Raw genomic sequence first — 22,241 nt, 5'->3', positions numbered from 1 at the left:
CTGTTCAGGTACGCTTTGCTTTCTTCTATAGCAGTCTCGATGCCTCTTGACGTACGGTAGTATTCCCTATTCGACCCACAGGTTTACTGGCAGAAGCCGAGGCGCTATTCCAACAGTTTCGCCATCGGAGCGATCTCGAAGCCGCGCAGAAGTGCATCGCGCTATACGAGAAGATACTGGCAGAGATAGATGAAACCCAAGATCCCGAGAGCGACACCCCAACATGCATTGATGGGCAACCAAGACGCTATCATGTTCTCGCGCAACTGGCACACGTCTTTCAGGAACGATTCACGTACTCAAATAACGTACCTGATTCAGAAACCGCCAGAGAGCATGGTCGAAGAGCTCTATCGATATGTCGTGCATCCTCCCGAAGCTGTCCTATCGTGATGGTGTATTACGCCGATATTCTCGACGGATCTGCTACCCACATTGACGACATGGAATCTAGACAGAGGGCCGAAGCGCTGTGCCGAGAGGCCGTTGTTTGCTGTGCTCTTGGAAATCCCCTGCGAGCAATGGCTCAGAGCATTCTTGCCTCTATCAGTTTCAGGCGCTTCAGGGCAACAGGCGCCTCTTCATACATCGAGAGCGCTATCGATCTGCAGAGGCTGGCTTTAAAATGGCTGGTCCCTACTGCAAGTCACGAGAAACACCGTTATCTACGCTACCTAGGATGGTATATCTATCGAAGATGGGAATCCTTCGGAGGTTTGGCCAATCTTGATGAAGCTATCTCGGCTCTCGAAGAATCTATGAAGCTATGTCCTACGACGCACATCGATAGAGTGAAGGTACTGCAGTATATGATCGCGGTCCTGGAGAACAGATACTTCAGCTCGGGAATATTTGAAGACCTCGAAAAAGCGCTCGACCTCGGGCGGCGATATCTTCTCACTGAACGTTCCGAAGGTCGTCGGGATTTCGCTATGCTTAACTCCATCGGAAACATCCTCGATCTGCACCACCAACTCACTCTCTTGGATGGAAACGACATTGAGGAGTCTATCAGTCTCCGTCGAAAAGCGCTGGACTGTCTACCACCTCGTTGGGGGAATCGCTGGTCCTATCTGGACTCTCTAGGATTCACTCTGCGCCTCCGATTCTCCTGGAGCGGTGAAGTAGCTGATCTGGAGGAAGCGATAGAAGTGGGACGTCAGGCTGTGGAAGCCGTGCCCGACGATCATCCTAGACGGTTTCATGCTTACAGGAACCTGGCGGAAGCATTGGTTCTTCGCTTCAATGACGTTGGAGATACGCCCGACCTGAACGAAGCACTTCAATGGGACCGAGATGCCATGGCATCTATCGCTCCATCGGATACGGAATACAGTGATGTCGCGCTCGCGGTGGTCTCTCACCGCTGCATACGGTTCAACGCACTGAGAACCGAGGAGGACTTGGAAGTGTCTATATCGCTGTCGCAAGGGCTGTTGAGCTCATTGCCTGCTGGTGACGTCAACAAACCCGTGGCGGCATACAGCCTTGCAAAAGCACTCCTGTTGCGAGGTCAGAGCCACAAGGCAATCGCAGACATAGATAGGGCCGTCGAAGTGTTAGGGCAGGTAGCGGACGGACTATCGCAGCGAATAGATGGCCAAGATTGCACGCGCACACTCGCCGCATGTCATTTGGCTCGATTCCGCATCTTCCCCAATACCGATGATGCGCTTCACGCATTACGCATTACGATGAATCATTTCTCTGCCGTGGGTCGTCGCGATCGGTATCAATGTCACATTGACGCCGCACAACTGTACCTGGAGCCTGGAACGCCCTACCAAGATCTTGCTATCGCATTACAACACCTGACGGACGCCCTAATGGATAACAACAGGGATGTGCGTACCCGAATCCAGGACGGTGCCAATATAATGCGGATAGTAGAGTCCGTCTACGATATATTCGCGGATGACCAGTCCGTTTCTTCGCAGCTTCTGGATGTATATGTGCTGGTGGTCTCCCTTCTGCCCGGGGCGGCGTTTTTAGGTGTCCACCTCCGCTCCAGATTGCATTCTCTTAGCGCGGGTCAGACTGTAGCTCTAAAGGGCGCATGTCACGCGTTGAACCTCTCGCTGCCCAACAGGGCACTCGAGATTCTCGAGCAAGGACGCGCAAGTTTCTGGACAAATGTTTTACAGATGCGGTCACAATTCGATGGGGTCCCCGATCAGCTTCGTGACCAGCTCACTTCAATCGCACGGCAGCTGGATATTCCTAGCAACGACTTCCACACGCCAGAGGATCCACGAGTCATAGAAGCAAAGGCAGCTCAACGAAGGAGGCGCAGTGAAGAGTTCTCCTCATTGTTGCATCAAGTCCGCAGCATACCTGGGATGGAGCATTTTCTTCTGCGACACGATTCTCCTACACTGTCAAAGACGGCGCAACAGGGGCCCGTAGTTGTGCTTGTGTCTAGTACCTTGGGCTGCCACGCCGTTATTATCGAGCAATCTGGTACTGTCGTTGGGGTTCCGCTCACTCAAATCACATACACCTGGCTCGTGGAGTCTGGAGCCACCTGGCGGTCGGCCATGTCAGAAGCGAGGTCCATGCAGCGTCTCAAACTCTTAAAAATGAAGAATCGGAGTTCGGGATACAACATGATAGATGACATACTGCGACACTTGTGGATGAATGCCGTTCACCCAGTCCTTAATGCGTTGCACATCAAGGTTAGCACATCTGTGGGATTAACAAGCTGTTCAAACTGATAGACTTGTACCTCAGCCATCATCTGGAAGACGACGCCCGCGACTATGGTGGTGCCCTACGGGGCAATTTATACACCTACCGATTCATGCTGCAGGATTTGGCACTGAGTGGTGCTCCGATTTTGTGGTGTCGTCGTACATACCGACACTTCAAGCTCTGCTGGCAGCACGAGAAACGTATGAGCCCATTCATAAGCAGAATGTGCGCGCACTGGTCGCAGCAGTACCCCAATCATTTACGCACGAATGGCACGATCTCCCTTCAACCCGCGAGGAGGCGAGAGTTGTCCAAGCCGCCTTGCCACCAGGGACATCGCTTACATCCTTCGACACGGGGAGTGGCGGGACCAGCGCCGCAACGTTGCTTAGAGAGTTACCCCATGCAAACGTCTTGCACCTCGCGTGCCACGGGTATCAGGACCAGGAGGACCCACTCCGAAGTGGATTTGTAATGCAGGACGAGATGGTGACCATCGAAAGACTCATTCCCACTCCCATACCTCGGGCTTTCATGGCATTTTTGAGTGCCTGCGAAACCGCAAAAGGTGACACGGTGAGCGCTCAAGGTCCGCGTGGGGAGACCTCTATTAACCCAGATGTTATCTTTACTCATAGGACCAGCCGGATCATGTCGTTCATCTTGCAGCGACGATGTTATTTTCCGGTTTCAAAAGTGTCATTGCAACACTCTGGTCAGTATCTCCCGTTGCTACACAGGCAAAACGGTTTTTACAGCGGCACGTTGCATCGTTTACTAGGTCGATGGAAGATATGGACGGCCCTATAATTGCGAAAGTGGTTTACGAGACTATCTTCGGCGGCGAATCAGAGATGATAAACCCTGATGACGTCGCGTACGCGCTTGATACTGCGGTGCAACAGCTGCGCAAGAAGAATATTGACCCGAGTCGATGGGCATCGTTCATACATTTGGGACTTTGATCACGGTCACGGTCTGGTTGGTTCGTGAGACTGCAATACTCTGCGCCTCACCCCGAACCAATAGTAAATACGTCCCGAACAACGTAGCGGGCGCGACACTACACGCTAGTGTACAGTAATAAACAGTCTTGACCTCGAATCATCAAGGAGCTCATGACTCTCCCGACAACCAGTCTATCACCATGAAACAGAGCAACTGAAAAAATACACGGTATGCATTGCCACCGGGATTGACCAGATGTCCGCAATATGGATACAGATATCATGTTATCCTGTGTGCCTATGAGCCTCCAACCATTGTTTTTCTTCCATGCTTAGTAGTTCCTCATAGGGTTCGAAAGAAGGGATAGCCTCCTGAAACTCATCCTGAATAATCTTCTCGTGAGTGCGACTCCGCACTTTAACGTCGAGTTCGAATGGCTTAGGAGTCATCATCACGTTCTGCGGCATTCGAACGTGTGTGTGTCATCATTTCTGAGTTTCCGGCCGATGTGTGACTCACCGGCTCGTACGCATCAAAATCAATATCCACACATTTCTCCGAGGTGAAATCAAAGCCCCAGATGAGATCCATGGTCTGAATACGCTGAAGAATACGCATAAGCACGTCCATAACGTGTAATGTATTCGCCTCACCAGAGCATGTTCTGCGACGTGTCGCCCCGGGCATATTCTCTATCGGACGAGTCGGTGAGCAGTTTTCCAGAACTCAAACAAAATAGACTGACTCGCCCAAATCCAAATGGCATTGTGTGTTTGAATACCGATCCGTCGACTCCCGGCCTAACGCCGAACTCTGATTCAAGAAATCGGTCAGGGATGAATGACTCAGGATCATCGAAAACATCCGGGTCGTGATAGATGCCCCCTGATCACCGCAGGTGAGCAAACTCGCAACAAGTTCAGAAAGAGCAAGGCTATACATACAGAGATTGACTGTTATCATGGAGCCTTTGGGGATAAAATAGCCTCCGTACTGCCAAAGACATGTTCAGCTGGTCCGTGCTACAACGTTCCACGTACTGTCAACTCTTGCGAAGCAGCGTGAGAGATACACGTCGGAAAAACAGGTCTGTATCTGTGGGTCTCTTTGATGGTGGCCTGGAAGCCTGAGTGAATGATTGAATCCCACAGCGAGTTTCCACGCGGACATACTTGCAAGTAAGGCAGATGGTCGAAGTCATCTAAATGTGGTATGCGATCGCCGCCTACTACCGCATCTATCTCCTCATGCAGCTTGCGTTGCACATCTGGATAGGCAGTTAACAGCATCACAAAGGACTGCATGAATGCCGGCGTCGTGTGACTGCCACCATCCATGAGTACGACGCCCAACCACCTGATCATTATCAGTAGCGGAACCTCGTATGCGATGAGGGGAGACCTTACATAACCATCTCATCTGTTAGTTGCAGCTCCTGCTGTCTCTTGACAACAACATCCATGAACGGCTCTATGTTCGCGTTCCTGCCTTTCGCAACCCTCTCCCTGCACTCTTGCAACATGCGACTATGAACATGTCGCTCCGCATTCTCAGTCTCCCTGCATCTCGTTTTCCACCTCGCCCAGCGTTCCGGTACGTATCGCAAGATTGGGAACATGTCCACGGGAGCGAAGTTTCCGGGAGTAATTAGCTCAATAACACCCTCTACCGCATGAAATGCAGCATTTAAATCGGCCGAGTCCGAGCTGTTCGGGATGAGCATGCCACACCGCCACACTATGGGCGATAACGTACGTGGGTGCGCGCTTGCCGTAAAGTACACAAAATATACTGGAATTGGACGTGCGCCTCAAATGCCACCATAGACGCTGAGAGCTCATGAGCATACGAGCCCATCACGAAGTACGTGCGCACCTTTGGCGTCTTTAGCAAGTCGTACATGCACTGAATCGATTCCGCTCTTTGAATGGCCACGTGTTTGAGGGCAGATTGAGGAGTTAGCACCGAGTTCGCGGCTTTACGAAGAGCGCGCCAGTCGTCGGCTGTTAGTGATCGGTCTCAGTTCGGGATGGGTGGTCGTCATCATGCATCACTCAACAAAAACGCACAATATCGAGCCATGGTAAGGTATTTCCCGTCATGCATGATATCGTCGAAATGACAAGCAGGTCTGTCGGCGGTCAAGGCGCTCCGCCTGTCCATAATCTCTCGCACTGCGTCCGCACTAGACAACACTACCACGAGGACAGGCCCAAGAATTAACTGGGAAAGAAGAGTCAGCCAAGTGCGCCTTACATCCATCCGTCACGGTGCACTGCAAGGACACGTACAGAGAACACATCGCCGTATTTTTTTGCCCAGTCAGTATACCTGTTGGTTCTCTGAGCCGTTGCTCCAGAAAAGACACCATATGGGAGACGTACAGCAGATAGGTCAGTCTGGGAGAATACAGATGTAGGTTGCCGAGTAGCGGTAGGGTGGGTGGACCGGGAGGCAAGCCTTTGCGCCTGCGACTGGTCTGCGATAGGCGAACAATCAGGTAGCCCAACGCGCATAGGGCGATACCAGCAAGCAGAGGTAGTTCCATATCGGCTCTGAGCCACGGTTTACCAACCCAACCCTGCTTATGTAGATACCGAAGATGTTCGTCGCATGCAATGCGGAGTAGCTCTGGTTATATTTGAGATATCTTCGCACAGCGACGGAACCCCGCTGGAAGCAGAAGTTGCTTAGATGGTCTCATTGCCTATCTTCAGGATTCTATGAGCCGCGGAGGGAGCGCGGTGCTCGCTAGCGCAGCTAGCGATTCCTGTGTTTCGATGCGCGCGATGTGCAGGCACGATGACTCCATGTGTCAATCTCGAAGGACGGCGTGCGTAGATATCGCGATGTTCGTAGCGAAATATAGATGAAAGGTTTCACATACATACCATAGCGGTGGAAGCCGTGAGGTGCCGTCATCGCAGTCGTCGCAAATCGGAACCGCGTGTAACGCGACTGCATCGGCGGAAGATTTCGAGATCAATCGGACCACTGTGAGCGTTCGGTACAATAGCGTTGAGGGCGTAGCTCGTTCATTTCCTGAACATGAGAATGCATAGAAACAATTGTTTCGTAGATGGAGTAGACCACGCACCGTAGCCCAAATATGATTCTTGGTAGGGTCAGTACCCTGAAGAAAAGGCAAGTACGAGACAGTTCAGGCTTCGAATGTTGTGTACCCAGGCGCCTGTAGTTCAGGTGAACTCCACCGCCCATTCTACACGGGCGCGTTTCCTGACCACCTTGCTATTCCAATGACTGTTCATCTGCAATGGCTATTAGAAGCATTCATCGGCGAGCGTGGGTCAGAAACCAGATATTTGCATCACTGCCAGATTCCGTCCCGTCCTTCGGACCCTCAAGGACTTCCTGCCAACGATGTGGGAGGTCGGAATCGTGGGCGATATAGTTATGAATGCAAGTCTGAGGTTCTCTGTTGACACTTGCGGTTAGTTCGAGTTATTTGACTGCACATTTGATGATTCCGCTGAATGCCACAAAAATCTCCACGACAAGATCACGCTTCTGGATGGCGACGATGACTTGATAATTCTGGAACGTCGTGGTTTTGCTCCAAGGTACCCGCGGCAGGAACACGCGGCCCCGCTCACCATCTGTGGCTGTGTCCACCCATCGTACGCCCCATCGCTGTCGTTTGAACCGACTGCACCACGCCCGCACACGATCCACTTCCACCTTTCTCTCCTCTTCCTATCCTCCATAGCTTGGCAGGCAGGACCACAACCCCGCCCTCCTCCGCGATCTTACGTTTCGGGCACCGCACGAGGACGACCACGAGCAGCACGGAAGTGAATGCCCGGCAGCGGCTTTGCCTCCACTCTGCGTTCATCCTCCCACCCTCGGCCCGAGAGAGAGAATTGGCACTTCTGTTCATTCGAGCCGAAGTTGCCCGTTTGACCGAACGTACGGGGACAGCGGCGCGTTTCAGCGGTTCGACTAGGCCCTTCATATCGGCGATTCCGCTGGCTATAAGATACCGCCGACGACCTACTGTTGCACGATCACGACCCGTACACGTCTGAGCACCTACTGCCTCACACAACATGGCGGAAGCGTACCACGACCCGTCATACTCCAAGGCTACTACTCCAGGCTCGGGACCCAGCACGATATCGCTCTCACCGACGCTCTACATCCCCATCGTCTCCCCACCCACCCCGGCACCATCTCCCCGACCCAAGGTCTCCTCGCTCCCTCCACCCGCCTCCGCCTCTACGAATGACACCGTCCCCGGCCCGACCCCCACTCTACCCGCAGACTCGCCCCTACACGCCGCCCTCTCAGCTTACCCGGCCCTCCCGCCCTCCGCCCGGCTCGCCTTCCTCACCGCCCTCCTCCAGCTCCTCGCCTCCTCTGAGCTGCTCCACCTCTCCGCCGCGCTCGCCCCGCGCCTCAAGCGCGACTTCCTGCGCGACCTCCCGCCGGAGCTCGCGCTGCACGTGCTGGGATACGTCGACGACCACCGGACGCTCGCGCGCGCGGCGGGCGTGAGCAGGGCGTGGCGGGCGCTGGTCAAGGACGAGGGCGCGTGGAGGCGGATGTGCGTCCGGTACGGGTTTCGAGCGGAGGGGGTGGGCGAGGAAGGCGAATGGGAGGACGAAGATGAAGAGCATGGATGGGACGGGGGACGGGTGCCCGAGCTCGGGGACGGCTTCTCGTTCAGGCGCTATTTCCGGTCGGAGTATACCGCGGGTACGCATATTATTTGTTTCCTTCCCCCCCCCTTCCCCCCCCCTCCCGCTCCCTTTGATACGTTCCGTGTGTGCCGATGCCGACGTGCTTTGTGAGCAGTTATGAACTGGCGCCGGGGGGGCCGCCTGCTCCGCGCGCACCGCGTCTCGGTCTCCGCGCCCGCCGCACCGGGATCGACGTCGCCGAACGTGAACATCGGCGCGGTGTCGAGCCCGGATCAGGGCGTCGTCACCGCCGTCGCGCTCGACGGGCGCTGGGTCGTCGTCGGGCTCGCGAACGCGCGGGTGCACGTGTTCAGCGCGCGGACGGGTGTTCTGAGTCGGACGCTGGTGGGGCATGCGAGCGGCGTGTGGGCGGTGTGGCTTGTGAGTCAGAGTGGGGGTAGGGACGAGGAGGAGGACGAGGAGGGAGAGGAGCGGGGCGGGTTGGGGCTGGATTTGTATCCGGGAGAGTTTGTGGAGGAGGGGAGGAGGGGAGGGGAGGGCGAGCGAGAAAGGGAGGAGAGGAGGGATAGGAGGAAGAGACGGGTGCGAGATAAGCCGTCTGATCCGGGGCAGGCGAGCGATGGGTGGGGACAGGGCGGCGCGCTGGTCGTCTCGGGCGGGTGCGATAAGACGGTGAAGGTGTGGGACGTCCGGACCGGGTAGGCGCATACATTCCACTCGCACTTTCTCTGGCTGATCGTCGTACCACTCTGCTCTCTTCAGATACTGCTTGCACACCCTCGCCGGCCATACGTCCACGATCCGGTGCATCAAGGTCCTCCACGGCCGGCCCGTCGCGGTATCGGGTTCGCGTGACTGCACGTTGCGCGTGTGGGACGTGGATACGAGGAAGGGGAAGGGAGGTGGGAGGTTGTTGCGGACGCTGGAGGGGCATCAGGGAAGTGTGAGGTGCTTGGACGTGTGCGGCGCAAGGGTCGTGAGCGGGAGTTACGACTGCACGGCGCGGGTGAGCGCGTCTCTCCTCTCTTTCCTTCTTGCGAGCGAATTCTGATGATACTGAGCTGTGATAGATATGGGACGTGGACACGGGCGAGTGTCTGCACGTCCTCCGCGGGCATTATCACCAGATATATGCGGTCGCGTTCGACGGCGTGCGCGTCGCGAGCGGTGGGCTGGACACGACCGTGCGCGTGTGGGACGCTGCGACCGGGTACGTTGTGACGCGGTATCGGGCGCCTACCTTGATCGCTCATCCTCGTTCTCTCAGAGCGTGTTTGGCACTGCTGCAGGGCCACACGGCGCTCGTGTGCCAGCTTCAGCTGAGCCCGACGACGCTCGCCACGGGCGGCTCGGACGGGCGGGTGATCACTTTCGCCATCTGCTCCCCTCCTCCCGATTCTCCTCCTCCTACATCTCGATCTCCCCACCCATATCGGCACCGTGATGCTACATCCTCCTCCTCCTCCTCCTCCTCCTCAACCCCGACTCCGACTCCGACGTTTACGGTCCAGCACAAGGTCGCGGCGCACGACTCGAGCGTGACCGCGCTCCAGTTCGACGACCGGTTTTTGGTGACGGCCGGGAACGATGGGCGGGTGAGGTTGTTCGAGACCCGGACGGGGAATTATGTGAGGGAGCTGAGCGAGCCGTGCGAGAGCGTGTGGAAGGTTGCGTATACGAGGGGCAGGGGAGGAAAGGGAGGAAAGGGAGGACAGGGAGGGGCGGGGGACGTGTTGGTGGTGACGTGCAAGAGGGCGGGGAAGACGGTGATGGAGATTTGGAGTTTTAAGGCGGGAGAGGATGGGCGGTGACTTCGGAGGTGTTGGATTTTGGAGGTGTGGACGTCGGCGTCTACCCGCTTGTGCTGTTCTACTGATCAAGACCGACCTCTACTACATTCCAAGTTCGACTGCGTGGTATGAAGTATGATGCAGAATAAGTATTGGGTTTACATTTTCGTATACGGATCGGGCTGGAACGTAAGGCAGTCCGGTGCCGCCCCTCCAACTGCCCGGTCCTCCTGCCACATCGGACCTTTATGTACTCTTCCTCACCTTCGCACACGGCGTTGAAAGACCATGGCCTCTGGTCATGACCTCCAGAGAAATCTCGATCGCAACGGCTTCGGCGGTCTCTAGTACCCGCTCCGTGCCCTCCCGTAGCATATACTGTGCACCCGGACTATTGCTGCCTTTCCGTTCTTTACTTTCGGGCACGACCACGCAGGGTAATGGCCTCTGCCAGCTACGATGCCCTCCAAGAGGGATCTCATCACAATATCCATCCCAACTCTAGTGATCCTAGCCACTACCAATCGACGGGTTACATCACCCCCTCGCCCGCCAAAAGACGCCTTGGTCCCTGGATCAAGTTCGGCGTCCCCGTCGCCGTTCTGGTGATCGTCGGCGTGGTTGTCGGGGCCGTCGTAGGCACGCGACATCACTCCAGTAGTGGCAGCTCCTCGTCCTCTTCTGGTGCTGGTGATGGGGGCGGTGGTGGAAGTGGTGGTGGTAGTCCCGCGGCTGCGAGTTCAGCGGTGAGCGCGAAGGAAGAAGTCGGCATATTCGCGACGGCGACGAACAGTTTCTACGAGATACCGCTGTACCCGTCGACGGTGAGCCCCGCTCAACATACTGTTGTTCGTTCGGCAACTGACCTTCTCCGTCTGTAGACCAACACTGCCGCTTTCACCCTTCCGACCTTCATATCCAGCTCTTCCGTCTCCTGGCCGTCAGACCCCTTCCAGCCCTCCGACCCTCAACCTACAGTAGTCCGCACGGACCGCCCGCGGCTCATCGCTCCAGCATACAAATGGCAGGCGCTGCCCGATCTCATCCCGAAGGATGCTTACCTGACATACTGGAACGAGTCCATCTTCAACAACGCCACCCAATACTACTCGCTCGCGCCCGTCGCTTACCATATGGACGGCGACAGCGGCATCCTAGACAACTCGCGCGAGATCAAGATGCGCATCAAAGCCTTTGCCTATGCGTATCGAATGAGCAACGACACGAAATGGGTAGATCGGGCGTGGACCGAACTTCAGGTATGGAATTCATGAACGAACTCTATGATGATATCTTATACCGACCGACTTCCCTGATAGAACGCGGCGGGGAACGGTACCACGTCTTTCGGTCCGGACGACGACAAGTGGAACTCGGCGCACTTTCTCGACACGGCCGAGATGACGGCCGCGTTCGCGATCGCGTACGACTGGCTGTACGACCTATGGACCCCCGACCAGAAGAGCCAGATCATGTCCACCATGATCAAATACGGCCTCAGCCTCGGGCAGAAGGCCTTCTCCGACTCGAGCATCGGCTGGTGGGCCAACAACATCACCGGGAACTGGAACTGCGTCTGCAACGATGGCCTCACGCTGGGCGCCCTGGCCATCCTAGGCGACGACACCACCGGGCTCGCCGAATCCCTCATCGGGCTCACCCTCCCCAACGCCAAGGAGAACTGCGCGTTCGGCCCTTCGTCCGACGGCACCTGGTCCGAAACCGCCAACTACTGGTACTTCGGCACCACGGGCCACGCCGAGATGGCGTCCGCCCTTCTGACCGCGACCGGCTCGCACCACGGCCTGCTCTCCGCCAACCCCGACTTCAACCTCACGGCGTTGTATCACATGTACGCCACGGGCGCGACGTCTCTCTTCGACTGGGGCGACCACGGCCCGAACAAGTTCTCCTCGACCGCCAACCCGATGTTCTTCTACTCTACCGCTTACGAGACGCCGGCCTACGCGCTCTTCCAGCGCGACCGGCGCGACGCCGCCGACCCGTGGAGCATGTTCTGGTACGACCCCGCCGTATCCGGCGCGTGGTGGGACGGCCTCGCGCTCGACCGCTTCTTCGACGACCCGCTGACGCAGTGGGGCTCGATGCGGAGCTCGTGGACGGATATCGACGCGCTGTACGTCGGGATCAAGGCCGGGAAGAACCGGGGGCACCAGACGCACAACGACCTCGACGCGGGCGATTTCGTGCTGGACGCGATGGGGTACCGGTTCGCGGGCGAGTACGGCTCGGGGGATTATCTCTCCGCCGGGTACTTTAACAAGGACGACCAGGACGACGAGAGGTGGTTGTATTTCAGGAAGAGGACGGAGGCGCAGAACGTGATGCTGGTGGGTGGGGAGAATCAGGACGTGGAGGCGGCGCCGAGCGTGAGGCATGATACGTCCGGGACGAGGCAGGGATCTAGCACCGTGTTTGACGTGCCCAGCGATTCTACGGCGTACTTCGTCGCGGACCTCACCAGCGCGTACTTCAACGTGTGAGAGTCGCTGCCGTCGTCGTTCGGGATGACCACGGAGACTGACGTGCTCGTCATCAGGACATCCTACGAACGCGGCGTGCGCATGATCAACGGCCGGAAGCAGGTGCTGCTCCAGGACGACATCACCGCCTCCGCGCCGATCAGCTGGCGGCTGCAGACGAACGCGACGGTCTCCGTCGATTCGTCGGGCACATCCGCGACGCTCACGATCGCCGGAAAGGTCGTGAAGATGGATATCCTGGACGCACCCGAGGGCGCGAGCATCACGACTGGACCCGCCGTCCGCCTCGCGAGCGATCCGCCACTTCCGGCGGGACAGACCGACCAGCCGAACCCGGGCGTGACCGTGGTGTCGATAAGCCTGGAAGCGGGGACGTATAGCTTGCAGGTGTTGTTCAGTCCGCAGTGGGACGGTATGAAGGCGAGCGACTTCAAGACGCCGCCGTCTGTGGATCTTGACGACTGGTCGTTGACCAGCCACGATTGAGCTCGTGCTCTTGGTGACTTTTCAGTACTGCATATGGACTACTCTTCGTAGCCTCCTAGTCTGTTCGTGTATCGCTGTATAATGAGTACTATCATCTACTACTATCTCTTTGTATCGTCGTAATCATAGGCGGCGCATTGGTCAGTCGGCGGAGCCCGAAAATGCCAAGGGTCGAGCGTTTGGGGTGTTTGGGTACGAGTCTACGCACTCACCTTGACACCTTCCACTGTAAAGCTGGCTTAACTGGGCAAACATACAATGTACTTGCTGCTCGTGAATTCATCGTTGTCGCATATGAACGTCTTTCGTTGCAAGATCTGTCGAACCCGTGCTTCGGCAACGTTGCTCCCGTAATAGCCAACACGCTGCACCGGCGAGCGCGAACTTCGATGCATAGGCGCCCTGGAGCTCCATATAACCCGTTCGGCGCGCATTGCCTGCCCGACCGCCTTGGACCCGCGCACCGCGAGCACCCTACCGGCTCGCCATGGACTTCACACCTCCAGCGCCATCGTTCGACGTTGACGAGTCAGGAGGTCGGTGGTTCATCTGCGTTCACGTAAAGGGCCGCCTGTACTGGGAATTGGCCCCGAACGCGAACGCCATTCCCATAGTCTCATCTATTTCTCCCGAGAAGATCATGAAAACCAAGTTGTGGCCTATCTTGCGCTCGGCGTCCACGAAGACAATTGATGAGGCACACTCTCGCAGAGATCAGGGCTTCGCCCACACTCATCTAGAGCTGTGTGTGGATGCAGACACCGTGGCTTCGGTGGATCACGACACCCGTCGAGGCCTTGTGGTCACTTTTGAGTTGGCACAAACCAGCGGAATCGAATACCCTCGCCTGCAAGCCCCGAAAGACGCGGAAACTTGTACGTGCTACGTTTTTGACTACTGGTGCCCATGCTCACAATCCCCAGTCTATCGCGAACAAGCTACGTATTGGCATGCGTTGTCCAAGTTCCCATCGCATCGCACTCTCGATAAATCATATGATCATCACGCCATCAGCAGGCTGAGAACCGCGTTACTGTGGTCTTGCGTTGACAGTGCCATGGACCCCGGGTCAAACTCCCTCTTCTCAGAAGAAGACAGCTCCTCAATGATGATCAGGCTTGACGAAATCGCAGCAGGTACGTAAAATGTATATCAATGTGTATGAAATGTTAGGGTTCGGTTGACGAAGCCGTGGTCATATTTCTTAGCGGCCAGCAAGAAGGGCGCTTCCCGATCTGCTCATGCGATGCAGGTGTGGTATGTCGCCAAGCTAATGCGCCGTATTTGTATGCGTTCTCTCCACACGACATTCCTATCTGGCTACTGAACTACAACTCCCATGTAGCCGAACACCGCATCCGTATGCATTACGCGCAGGAGGACGCACAGACGCTGCGCGATCCAACGAAGACTGACCTCAAATTGCCCGATTACTCAAACCCGTTCACCTGTGCGGTATGGGTAACCATCTGCACGCTTCTCCTAGGGGTGCCGCTTGGATACCTCTACCGCGTAGTCGCGATCGATCGGCGGGAGATGGGGTCAACAATCATCTCCACTCGCTGGCGGCGCTTTATTGCGGCCATGTGCCAGGAATGGGGCGCGACGAATCTGATCGTGAGCGCCTTCCCTTGTTAACCTCGAAGCATCATCAGGTTGGCGCTAAACGTTCGTGTTTGTGACCTCAGTGTACCGTGTTGATCTCGTAAGTGGACTTCCGTCGTGCCCCTATTTCAAATCTCACGTAGTGTCATGAACAGAGCGACAGTCGCAGTACTCGCCATCCCAGAGATCAACGGCGTCGTACAAACGACAGCGATCCTCTCCATTCTCTGCTCGATTGCCTCTGTCTGCCTCGGCTCCTTCCTCCTCTGGGTGAACCAATCCCTCATGGACAACGACAGCCTCGTCACTGTACGTTGCACTTCTCTATCTCCCATCTACTTGGATAATGTCGTCGCTGACCTTTTACCATCGCAGTTCGCCGACTTCGCTCGCGCCAAGGCCCTGCGTGTCTTCCCGCGCTTGCTCGCGTTTATCCTCTCCATCCCGCTCGCTATGATGCTCTATGCGCTCATGTTCTTCCTCGTCAGCATCATGGCCTACTCCGTTGACTCAGGTATCGCCGGCGTCTCGCGCACCTTTCGACGTACGACCGAGTGGATTGCTGTCGGCGTCGCGGGCCTGATTCTCGTGTTCGCGCTCATCACTGGCGTCACGTTCACCGATAGAGGGATGCACTTCTTCAGATGGCGGAGGGAGATGAAAGGGAAGATCGGAGAGAAGTGGAAGGCGTGGAAGGCGCCTCGGCGCGGCGCGACCCGGGGTGATGCTGAGGACCGTGGCGAGAATGGGGAGGATGCCATGAGTGAAAGGAAGGATCCCGGCGCTACCACCCCACAGCCTGATCTTGAGATCGGTCCGAGCACATATCGGCAGTGAGCCTGTGCCCTTGTCAGGGAGGATGTCTTTGTTCCTAAGAGTATGTCTTAGTATAAAACACGTTCACTGTATTGCTCCACTACAGATCTATATTGCTTAGGGATTGAGTATCGCAATTGACTCTGCGTTGACGTTGGCGAAGGGAAAGCAAAACAATCGTGTCGATCCAAGTCACGAAGCTAGCAGCGCCTTCAATCCGGACGAGTGACTCGTTTATTAAGTCGTTGCACACGATGGACTATGCCAGAAGGCAGATAAGGAGCTGGCTCGAGTAGGTTAGGAAGGCCTTCGGACTAGTGGCGCGCATCATCAATCCAAACAGAAAAATAGCCATATGAAGACCTCGTGGCGGACTATCTAGTGGTATTACGAGCTCCTCAGCGCTGTTTACAATACATATAAATACCTGGATGACTGTGCTCGCACCGTTCCAAACATCGTAGCAACGTAGGCTTTGACGGAAACCGGTCTAGAACAGCTCTATCCACATGAGTGGTCCAAACACGACACACGCTGTCCAAAACTGCACGAGGTCAGCAGGCGGACGATCAGTCGGAGGACAGGGGTGTACGCACAACACGGACGCTCTTCAGGAGGAGCGCGGGATACTCATCTATCCCCGGTTTCGCCATGACGGGTTTGAGCTGGCCTGGGACGGGTACCGGCCGAGGGTGAGTGAACATGACCCAGATGGAGTAGAAGGCAACCGCGAAGAAGTGGCGAAAGAGAAGGAAGGGCGAAGGCGTGATGCTGGATGAGGTGGTATGATCAGCCAGGAGCGATTGTGATGATAACGTGGAACACGTACGCAGATAGCAGACCGACCGGGCCCGCTACGCAATCGCCACCCAGCTCAAAGTACTTGAAACACCCTGTCCTGAGCACTTCCAGGTGCTCGTCCTCAGCACCAAACAGATCGTAAAGCGCGACGCTAAGGATGTTCACCGTCGCGGCCAGGCGTTTTCTTCGCCAATGCCACGTATGCAGCGCACGCGACACCCGCGACCAGTCGTGCAGATCGTCCAAAGACACGAGTAGGCGTGAGAGCATGACGACGTCGTTGAACGCGACGGTCATGCCCCCGCCCGTGAGCGGATGGCGCATGTTCCATGCATCGCCGAGGAGCACCGCGCCCTCCTTCTGGTGTGATGTGCCCTGCTCCGCGCCGGGGAGGAACGAGTTGGGCATGCGCCGTAGTCGGTCGGCCTCGAGCGCCTTCTCGACGGGAACGTGCAGCGATGGTGGAAGCTGCGGGACGATGTGCGCGAGGACATGCGCTTTCGGGTCGGCAGGAAGGGGCTCCTTGAGGTCGACGAGCATGCGCGTGTCGTGCGTCCCGATCTGGTAGAGGAGGACGGGCCCGGAGTCTTTCACGAGGCAGACGGTGCCGTGCTGCGCGAGGGGGAGAGGCGCGTCGGTGAGGACGGCGCCGAGGAAGTGCGAGCGCGTCGCGGGCTTCGGGGTCGCGGAGCCGGAGAGGACCTGGGTGCGGAACTTGGAGAAGCAGCCGTCGGCGACGACGACGAGGTCGGCGAAGAAGGACTCCTTGACTCCGGTCTCCTTCGGTGTGGCTTCGACGCCGAGGACGCGGTGCGTGAGGTCGCATTCGATGAGCTCGTTCACGGTCGCTTCCAGGACGGTGACACGCGGCGCAGCGCGGGCTTTGGCGCGTAGGTTTTGGATGAAGCGGCCGTGGTGGAAGGAGCGGCCTTCGTGCCCGGCTGGGTAGGGTATGTGCACCGTCTCGTCGCCCCCAGCCCGTACCACGCAGTACCCCTTAACTGGGACGGCGTCGATGCCCTCCAGACAGTCCTCCATTCCCAGCTCCTTCAACGCGTTTACACCGCCTGGTTGTAGCAGCTCGCCGACGATCCGATCCGGCTCGGCCAAGGAGCGCTCCAGCAGCGCAATCTTCAGAGGGCGTGCGCGGGTCGCTGAGAGGGTGGACAGCGCATGGGCAAGGGCGGAGCCTGCGACACCAGCACCGACGATGAGCACGTCGTAGTGTTCCTTCCACATGATTTTACGGCGAATTTTGAGGAGAGAAAGGGGAGGGAGACGCCGTTATGAGGCGGACGGAAAAAGTTGGGCGGAAGTGGGACGATGCATAGCGCTTGTGGCTGAACGCGACCGACCCGACTCTCGACCCCGCGACGATGGCCTCTGAAGGCGCCGAGACAACTCGAGACTGCCCTCTCAGGACAACGGGCTGGATAGTCTTAGCCATTATACGATAAATTTATAACATCTTCAATTGTATGTACTTCATGGTATCGCTGACCTCAGGATGGCAGGTCATCTGGGTACCTTTGCACACCGTCCATATCTATAATGCCGAACCAGTTACCATGGCCGACTAGCTCAGTTGGTTAGAGCGTGGTGCTAATATCTAGATTACGCCAAGGTCGTCGGTTCGACCCCGGCGTTGGCCATAGGTTTTGACTCTTGTCCATTCCGGTTGCTGCGCACGCTTCAACTCCTGAGGCATGCTTCACGTTCACCAATTCTCGGCGATGATTCTTAGTTTTACTACCGACTACCGAAGAGGGGGGTGGGGGGTGTTTATCTACATTTCTTCAGCTTCGCGGCAGGTCCAGCTGCTCCGGACCGAAGCTATCGGGCAAAAGCTGGGCGATAGTCCAGTCCTTCACCGACTCGGCGGCTTCAGTCGCCGAAACCTCTTTCCTTTCGTAGTAGTCCGCCGGAACCAGCAAGATTGGCATGTCCATGGCGCAGAACTCGCGGATAACTTGGCGGCACATTCCGCAGGGCGATATGGTGCTTTTCACGTCCCTAAAGACAAGATATATCGATCGGTGCTCCGGATCAGGAATGGGAAGGCGGACACGCACGTCACGACGGCGAGAGCGACAAAGTCTCGCATCCCTTCGCTCTTGTATCTGTGCGTCAGCATAGCATGCGCGGGGGGGGGGGGGGTTGATCCTGCCACTTACCACCGCTTTGACCAACGCGGTGCGTTCCGCGCAGATCGTTCCTCCTGCAGCAGCGTTACTCTATTTGCCCACTCAGTAGGACGATGATCGCGTACCATAGGAAGCATTCTCGATGTTCGCGCCTTTGATTATCTCACCTTTGGACGTCAGGAGCGCGGCACCGACGCGGAAATTGGAGTATCGGCAGTAAGCCATCGCCTTGGCTGTGAAGAGCAGCGGTAAGATCGTGCATAACCCCCCGGGGGTTCTCCTCACCTTCGAAAGACGCCTTGATCAAGCGCTCTCTGTCTACCTGGGATAATGCGGCTATCTGTGGGCTCATCGTGACGTCTGCGATTGCTTTTTATCGGGTTCCCAGACAGTATTGCGCGAGCTGACTAGGAACTAGGAAGTCAGAGACAAGATCGGGTTTTATGTGATCACGTGGACGCAACCACTCGGATTTTGACCCTTAGGGGCGAATCAGAACTCTCCTTTGCTCTGGAGTCGCGATGTTGTACCGTTGGTTGTTGCCGTGAATTCGAAAAGGACCAACCCGTTGGTCCCCACGTGCGATGGCAGCAGCAACGTACTTGAATGAAACTCTACGATCTGACTTGACAAACACACCTCGTTCTAGCTACGAGGCTCTCGCCAACGCGAACTACGGTTGGTCTAAGTATATGAGCTTTCTGGCGCAGAACGAGGATGGGTGTAGTTATGAAATAGCGCTTGTTTGTTTGTTTCATGCGCTGCGGTAATGGGGCTGAAATCGAACGTGGATATACGACCTGCGCGTTATTCGGTTTCTGGTACCACGATCCGCTAGGCTATGGCCGGGCATGCGTAAGACCCCAGATCCACAGTTGAGCAGCACCAGCGCCATACCAGCGCAATGCGCAGGTCATGATCAGGTACAACATACCTCGATCGTCCAGGGCGGCATGGTCAGTCAACCCTTATCGACGTTAGCATACGATAGGCTCTGGAGCTCTCTCACGTCGGCGCGTTCGTTTGCCGAGGGTGGTTGGAGTTTTCAACGATGGGCCGCTCGAGCGCCCCTCGTGGAGGTCATGTCCGGCGACTCGCTGTCTCCGGATATCTGCCCGACACAATCTCACCAACAGCGCGCAACGTCATCGGGCGAGGAATCTGAGGGTCAATGTATTTGCCAGCGCACCAAACGACGGTGAAGAGAGGGGGAATGAATGCTGCATGCCCCGTAGGGTGCGGAGCAGCAAGCGATCGTCTCGAGCGCTCCGTCGCAGAGACGGCGTTCGGCTACAGCTTGTCGTGTCAACGGACCGCGGAATCGGGTTGCCAGGGTGAAAAGACGGAGTCCAAGCTGGCCTGCGCAACGTGATTTTGCGCGATTGTGCATGAAGGCGGGTGGTCCACACACTGTCCATCCAGCAACAATGAATACAAGGAGGTGAGGTGATCTAATCGGCCGAGATGTCTAGGAACCGAGGAGGCAAAGACTGATTTCACGGCGGAGGGCCAGGCCGTCTCCATGCGACGCGCGGTCACGTGACAACGTTTTGTTTCTCCTGGGAAGATGTCCCGATTCGGGCAACATGTCCGTGTTAGGGGCGCTTCCCACGGTTGAATTCGAAGCGAACAAAGAAATCCGGGCACGTTCGAATTTTCCGCCGTGGCCCACCTTGCCCCTCGACGATCTCCGCCTCGAGGCTGCGAGACCGATCGCGCATATAAACCGCCACGCGCCCGCGGCCAGTAAACCGCATTTTCTGTTCCCTCTGTTTCTCTCCATCTTACTCCTCCTCCCGTTCCACAGTCTTCACCAACCTTCGTCGACCTTGTTCGTGGCGACCATACCGTACGAACAGCGCATATATCCCCCACTCTAGCACGTCTTCCACGTTCGCGATGACTACGACGATCACCGGCTACTCCGCTTTCTTCTCCTCGGGCCTCCTCGCGCCCCCGCGCAAGAACACCCCGGAGCTGCCCTCCTCGCCCTCGGCGTTCCTTCTCAGCTCGCCGCTAGGCCACCACCGCCCGAGCGAGGACGACGACCCCATGGACGAAGACGCGCTCGACCGCGCGACGACGCCGACACCTGCCCCCGCCTCGCGCCCACCGAACTCGTCAGGCTCTACCAGCAGCACCGCGACGGTCACCTCAGCGCCACGGCTCCGCCGCAGGCGCTCGTCGCTCGCGGGCGCGGCGCAGTTCAAGCTCCCTGCGCCTCGCCCCGCGGTCAACACTGCCGTCGTCGGTCGCAGCCGCAGTGGCTCGGTCGCCTCTCAGACGAACGGGAACGGCACTGTGCCGGTCTCTGACCAGCGTGCTCTCGGCACAGGACGCAAGCGTAGCGACAGCAACGCCCGCGCCACGAGCGACAACTCGCTCATGGGTCGGCTACGGAGCGGCAGCCTCGGCGGTGCTCTGAGGTACGCGTATAGCCCATTCTTTCCCGTTCTCTACATCATGGTATTGACATACGTGCTTTATTTAGATCGCGCCGCACACCCCGCTTCAGCTCTCTCGCCCTCGGCCAAGCTAAGCCTCCCCCATCTGCGCCGTTGCCACCGCTCCCGACGCCGACCATCTCGGCACCCTCCGCCTCTTCGTCCTTCCTCTCCCCTTGTTCTCCTGCGGACGCCGATATGCCCCGCACCGCGCCCTCGACGCAGACCAGCTTCAACCTCGCCCCGCTTCCCGTTCCGGTACCCTCGCCGGCGGGGGGCAGGGCGCGTGGGATGTCGACCGGTCCGTCTTCCCCCGTCGACCCGTTCTTGGCGCGGATCATGGGACGCCGGCCGTTGTTGTCCAGGAGCAACTCCGAGACGCATCAGGAAGAGGCCGACGATGAATATTTCGGCGGCAAGAGCGTGCACGGCGGCGACGTCCGCATGAAGGAGAACTGATGTCGGACTCGACGCGCCCTGGCAGGCTCGGGCGCGATGCATATAGCGCCTCCGCCTTTCTCCCTTGCGGCGACGCGGCGTCACTGACGGACCGGTCTCCGCAATCCGAAAGCTAGAAGATCACCAGCAGAAAAAAAACCAAACCTTGTCTGTGCTATACTGTGCATTACACATCCCCCACCGGTACCTTACCTGCCCCATTCCCGATAATACGTCACTCGGCGCATATACTCGACGTCTCTTGTCCCCCTCTCTGACCTGCTCGAGTCGGGGCGTTCATGCTCGATTATGAACCCAAGTACGCCACGCGTATATGCCACGTCGCACCGACATATATCGAACCCCCTCAACGCCATGCCTCACCAACCTATCATACACTTTCCACCACCACTTCACTGTGCCCTAATCGCGATCATTGCCTTCTTGACACTACCCGTATATGCATCCGTCCATCCCTGTCCATCCAACGTTCATGTTCAGGTGATATATAATACTATTCTTCTTTGATCCTTTGAGTCTTGGACTCCGTTTCTCTTCTTCGTCGCTCCTATATATTATATTCGAGTTTATATGCTTAGCACCTTACTGCTTCTGACTGCTACCGTCGGCGAGCTGACGATTTGAGCTCCCTTCTTCCCTTTATTTATCTTGTGGCGCCACCAGTTCGCCCCCTTTTTTTGTTTTTGCTTTCGTATGTTGACAACAACCCCCAGAATGTCTGAATAGAGTTAATACCGTGGCACCGTGTTTGCCTCCTATCAACGTGCGGACGTTGCCCGAGCCCTATTATAAGCCAGGGTCGAGACGCGGCTAGTACTGCACTCCGTGTTATCGTTCCAAACCATACCACTGGCAAGAACGAGAGAGTAACATCGGTCTCTCTTCATGC

The 22,241-nt window shown here is 57.0% G+C and overlaps 8 protein-coding genes and 1 non-coding gene across 9 annotated transcripts; 6 read left to right on the top strand and 3 right to left on the bottom strand.

Annotated features, from left to right (window-relative positions):
- Positions 1-521: 521 nt before the first annotated feature.
- On the top strand, positions 522-3,659 carry PUNSTDRAFT_137098 (uncharacterized protein; the record flags this gene model as incomplete). The annotated part of the gene is made up of 4 exons (XM_007386727.1): positions 522-2,678; positions 2,734-3,270; positions 3,333-3,409; positions 3,476-3,659. 4 exons carry the CDS (start codon positions 522-524, stop codon positions 3,657-3,659), a joined length of 2,955 nt encoding a protein of 984 aa, XP_007386789.1.
- A 267-nt stretch (positions 3,660-3,926) lies between these two features.
- PUNSTDRAFT_145588 (cytochrome P450) lies at positions 3,927-6,190 on the bottom strand (the record flags this gene model as incomplete). Its single annotated transcript, XM_007386726.1, has 13 exons — positions 3,927-4,100; positions 4,162-4,245; positions 4,296-4,334; positions 4,388-4,527; positions 4,587-4,635; positions 4,683-4,760; positions 4,815-4,998; positions 5,049-5,348; positions 5,398-5,471; positions 5,518-5,645; positions 5,712-5,865; positions 5,934-5,973; positions 6,027-6,190. The coding sequence occupies 13 exons, from the start codon at positions 6,188-6,190 to the stop codon at positions 3,927-3,929; spliced, it is 1,608 nt and encodes a 535-aa protein (XP_007386788.1).
- On the top strand, positions 6,183-10,247 carry PUNSTDRAFT_91144 (WD40 repeat-like protein). The gene is made up of 7 exons (XM_007386725.1): positions 6,183-6,462; positions 6,534-6,684; positions 6,740-8,358; positions 8,458-9,001; positions 9,066-9,309; positions 9,374-9,513; positions 9,571-10,247. Exons 3-7 carry the CDS (start codon positions 7,710-7,712, stop codon positions 10,112-10,114), a joined length of 2,121 nt encoding a protein of 706 aa, XP_007386787.1. The 5' UTR covers positions 6,183-6,462; positions 6,534-6,684; positions 6,740-7,709; the 3' UTR covers positions 10,115-10,247.
- A 118-nt stretch (positions 10,248-10,365) lies between these two features.
- PUNSTDRAFT_145586 (uncharacterized protein) lies at positions 10,366-13,261 on the top strand. Its single transcript, XM_007386724.1, has 4 exons — positions 10,366-10,917; positions 10,975-11,352; positions 11,413-12,593; positions 12,654-13,261. The coding sequence occupies exons 1-4, from the start codon at positions 10,534-10,536 to the stop codon at positions 13,081-13,083; spliced, it is 2,373 nt and encodes a 790-aa protein (XP_007386786.1). The 5' UTR covers positions 10,366-10,533; the 3' UTR covers positions 13,084-13,261.
- A 1,283-nt stretch (positions 13,262-14,544) lies between these two features.
- On the top strand, positions 14,545-15,593 carry PUNSTDRAFT_54540 (uncharacterized protein). The gene is made up of 4 exons (XM_007386723.1): positions 14,545-14,700; positions 14,772-14,788; positions 14,844-14,997; positions 15,064-15,593. Exons 1-4 carry the CDS (start codon positions 14,668-14,670, stop codon positions 15,523-15,525), a joined length of 666 nt encoding a protein of 221 aa, XP_007386785.1. The 5' UTR covers positions 14,545-14,667; the 3' UTR covers positions 15,526-15,593.
- Positions 15,594-15,823: 230 nt separating this feature from the next.
- PUNSTDRAFT_145584 (squalene epoxidase-like protein) lies at positions 15,824-17,593 on the bottom strand. Its single transcript, XM_007386722.1, has 3 exons — positions 16,334-17,593; positions 16,101-16,275; positions 15,824-16,048 (listed from the first exon to the last, which is right to left on the bottom strand). Exons 1-3 carry the CDS (start codon positions 17,542-17,544, stop codon positions 15,995-15,997), a joined length of 1,440 nt encoding a protein of 479 aa, XP_007386784.1. The 5' UTR covers positions 17,545-17,593; the 3' UTR covers positions 15,824-15,994.
- A 282-nt stretch (positions 17,594-17,875) lies between these two features.
- PUNSTDRAFT_t85 lies at positions 17,876-17,957 on the top strand. Its single transcript has one exon. It is a non-coding gene; the product is annotated as a tRNA-Ile (tRNA).
- Positions 17,958-18,073: 116 nt separating this feature from the next.
- PUNSTDRAFT_122119 (cytidine deaminase) lies at positions 18,074-18,857 on the bottom strand. Its single transcript, XM_007386721.1, has 5 exons — positions 18,735-18,857; positions 18,575-18,682; positions 18,480-18,523; positions 18,378-18,418; positions 18,074-18,318 (listed from the first exon to the last, which is right to left on the bottom strand). Exons 1-5 carry the CDS (start codon positions 18,799-18,801, stop codon positions 18,102-18,104), a joined length of 477 nt encoding a protein of 158 aa, XP_007386783.1. The 5' UTR covers positions 18,802-18,857; the 3' UTR covers positions 18,074-18,101.
- Positions 18,858-20,274: 1,417 nt separating this feature from the next.
- PUNSTDRAFT_122118 (uncharacterized protein) lies at positions 20,275-22,053 on the top strand. The gene is made up of 2 exons (XM_007386720.1): positions 20,275-20,875; positions 20,941-22,053. The coding sequence occupies exons 1-2, from the start codon at positions 20,349-20,351 to the stop codon at positions 21,350-21,352; spliced, it is 939 nt and encodes a 312-aa protein (XP_007386782.1). The 5' UTR covers positions 20,275-20,348; the 3' UTR covers positions 21,353-22,053.
- Positions 22,054-22,241: the final 188 nt, after the last annotated feature.

Source organism: Punctularia strigosozonata, assembly GCF_000264995.1.
Source record: "Punctularia strigosozonata HHB-11173 SS5 unplaced genomic scaffold PUNSTscaffold_11, whole genome shotgun sequence".
Lineage (NCBI taxonomy): Eukaryota > Fungi > Basidiomycota > Agaricomycetes > Corticiales > Punctulariaceae > Punctularia > Punctularia strigosozonata.
Note: the sequence above shows the minus strand (reverse complement) of the source record. Positions and strands in the feature narration are given on the sequence as shown.

Coding starts and splice junctions, on each gene's coding strand:
- PUNSTDRAFT_91144 (XM_007386725.1), top strand. CDS start 7,710: ATGGCGGAAGCGTACCACGACCCGTCATACTCCAAGGCTACTACTCCA. Junction 9,002..9,065: donor GTGTGGGACGTCCGGACCGG/GTAGGCGCATAC, acceptor TGCTCTCTTCAG/ATACTGCTTGCACACCCTCG. Junction 9,514..9,570: donor GTGTGGGACGCTGCGACCGG/GTACGTTGTGAC, acceptor TCGTTCTCTCAG/AGCGTGTTTGGCACTGCTGC.
- PUNSTDRAFT_145586 (XM_007386724.1), top strand. CDS start 10,534: ATGGCCTCTGCCAGCTACGATGCCCTCCAAGAGGGATCTCATCACAAT. Junction 10,918..10,974: donor TACCGCTGTACCCGTCGACG/GTGAGCCCCGCT, acceptor CTCCGTCTGTAG/ACCAACACTGCCGCTTTCAC. Junction 11,353..11,412: donor GGGCGTGGACCGAACTTCAG/GTATGGAATTCA, acceptor CTTCCCTGATAG/AACGCGGCGGGGAACGGTAC.
- PUNSTDRAFT_54540 (XM_007386723.1), top strand. CDS start 14,668: ATGTGCCAGGAATGGGGCGCGACGAATCTGATC. Junction 14,998..15,063: donor ACAACGACAGCCTCGTCACT/GTACGTTGCACT, acceptor TTACCATCGCAG/TTCGCCGACTTCGCTCGCGC.
- PUNSTDRAFT_145584 (XM_007386722.1), bottom strand. CDS start 17,544: ATGTGGAAGGAACACTACGACGTGCTCATCGTCGGTGCTGGTGTCGCA. Junction 16,276..16,333: donor CCGGTCGGTCTGCTATCTGC/GTACGTGTTCCA, acceptor CACCTCATCCAG/CATCACGCCTTCGCCCTTCC. Junction 16,049..16,100: donor TCCTGAAGAGCGTCCGTGTT/GTGCGTACACCC, acceptor GACCTCGTGCAG/TTTTGGACAGCGTGTGTCGT.
- PUNSTDRAFT_122119 (XM_007386721.1), bottom strand. CDS start 18,801: ATGAGCCCACAGATAGCCGCATTATCCCAGGTAGACAGAGAGCGCTTG. Junction 18,524..18,574: donor CATCGAGAATGCTTCCTATG/GTACGCGATCAT, acceptor ACGCTGCTGCAG/GAGGAACGATCTGCGCGGAA. Junction 18,419..18,479: donor CCGCGTTGGTCAAAGCGGTG/GTAAGTGGCAGG, acceptor CACAGATACAAG/AGCGAAGGGATGCGAGACTT.
- PUNSTDRAFT_122118 (XM_007386720.1), top strand. CDS start 20,349: ATGACTACGACGATCACCGGCTACTCCGCTTTCTTCTCCTCGGGCCTC. Junction 20,876..20,940: donor AGCCTCGGCGGTGCTCTGAG/GTACGCGTATAG, acceptor TGCTTTATTTAG/ATCGCGCCGCACACCCCGCT.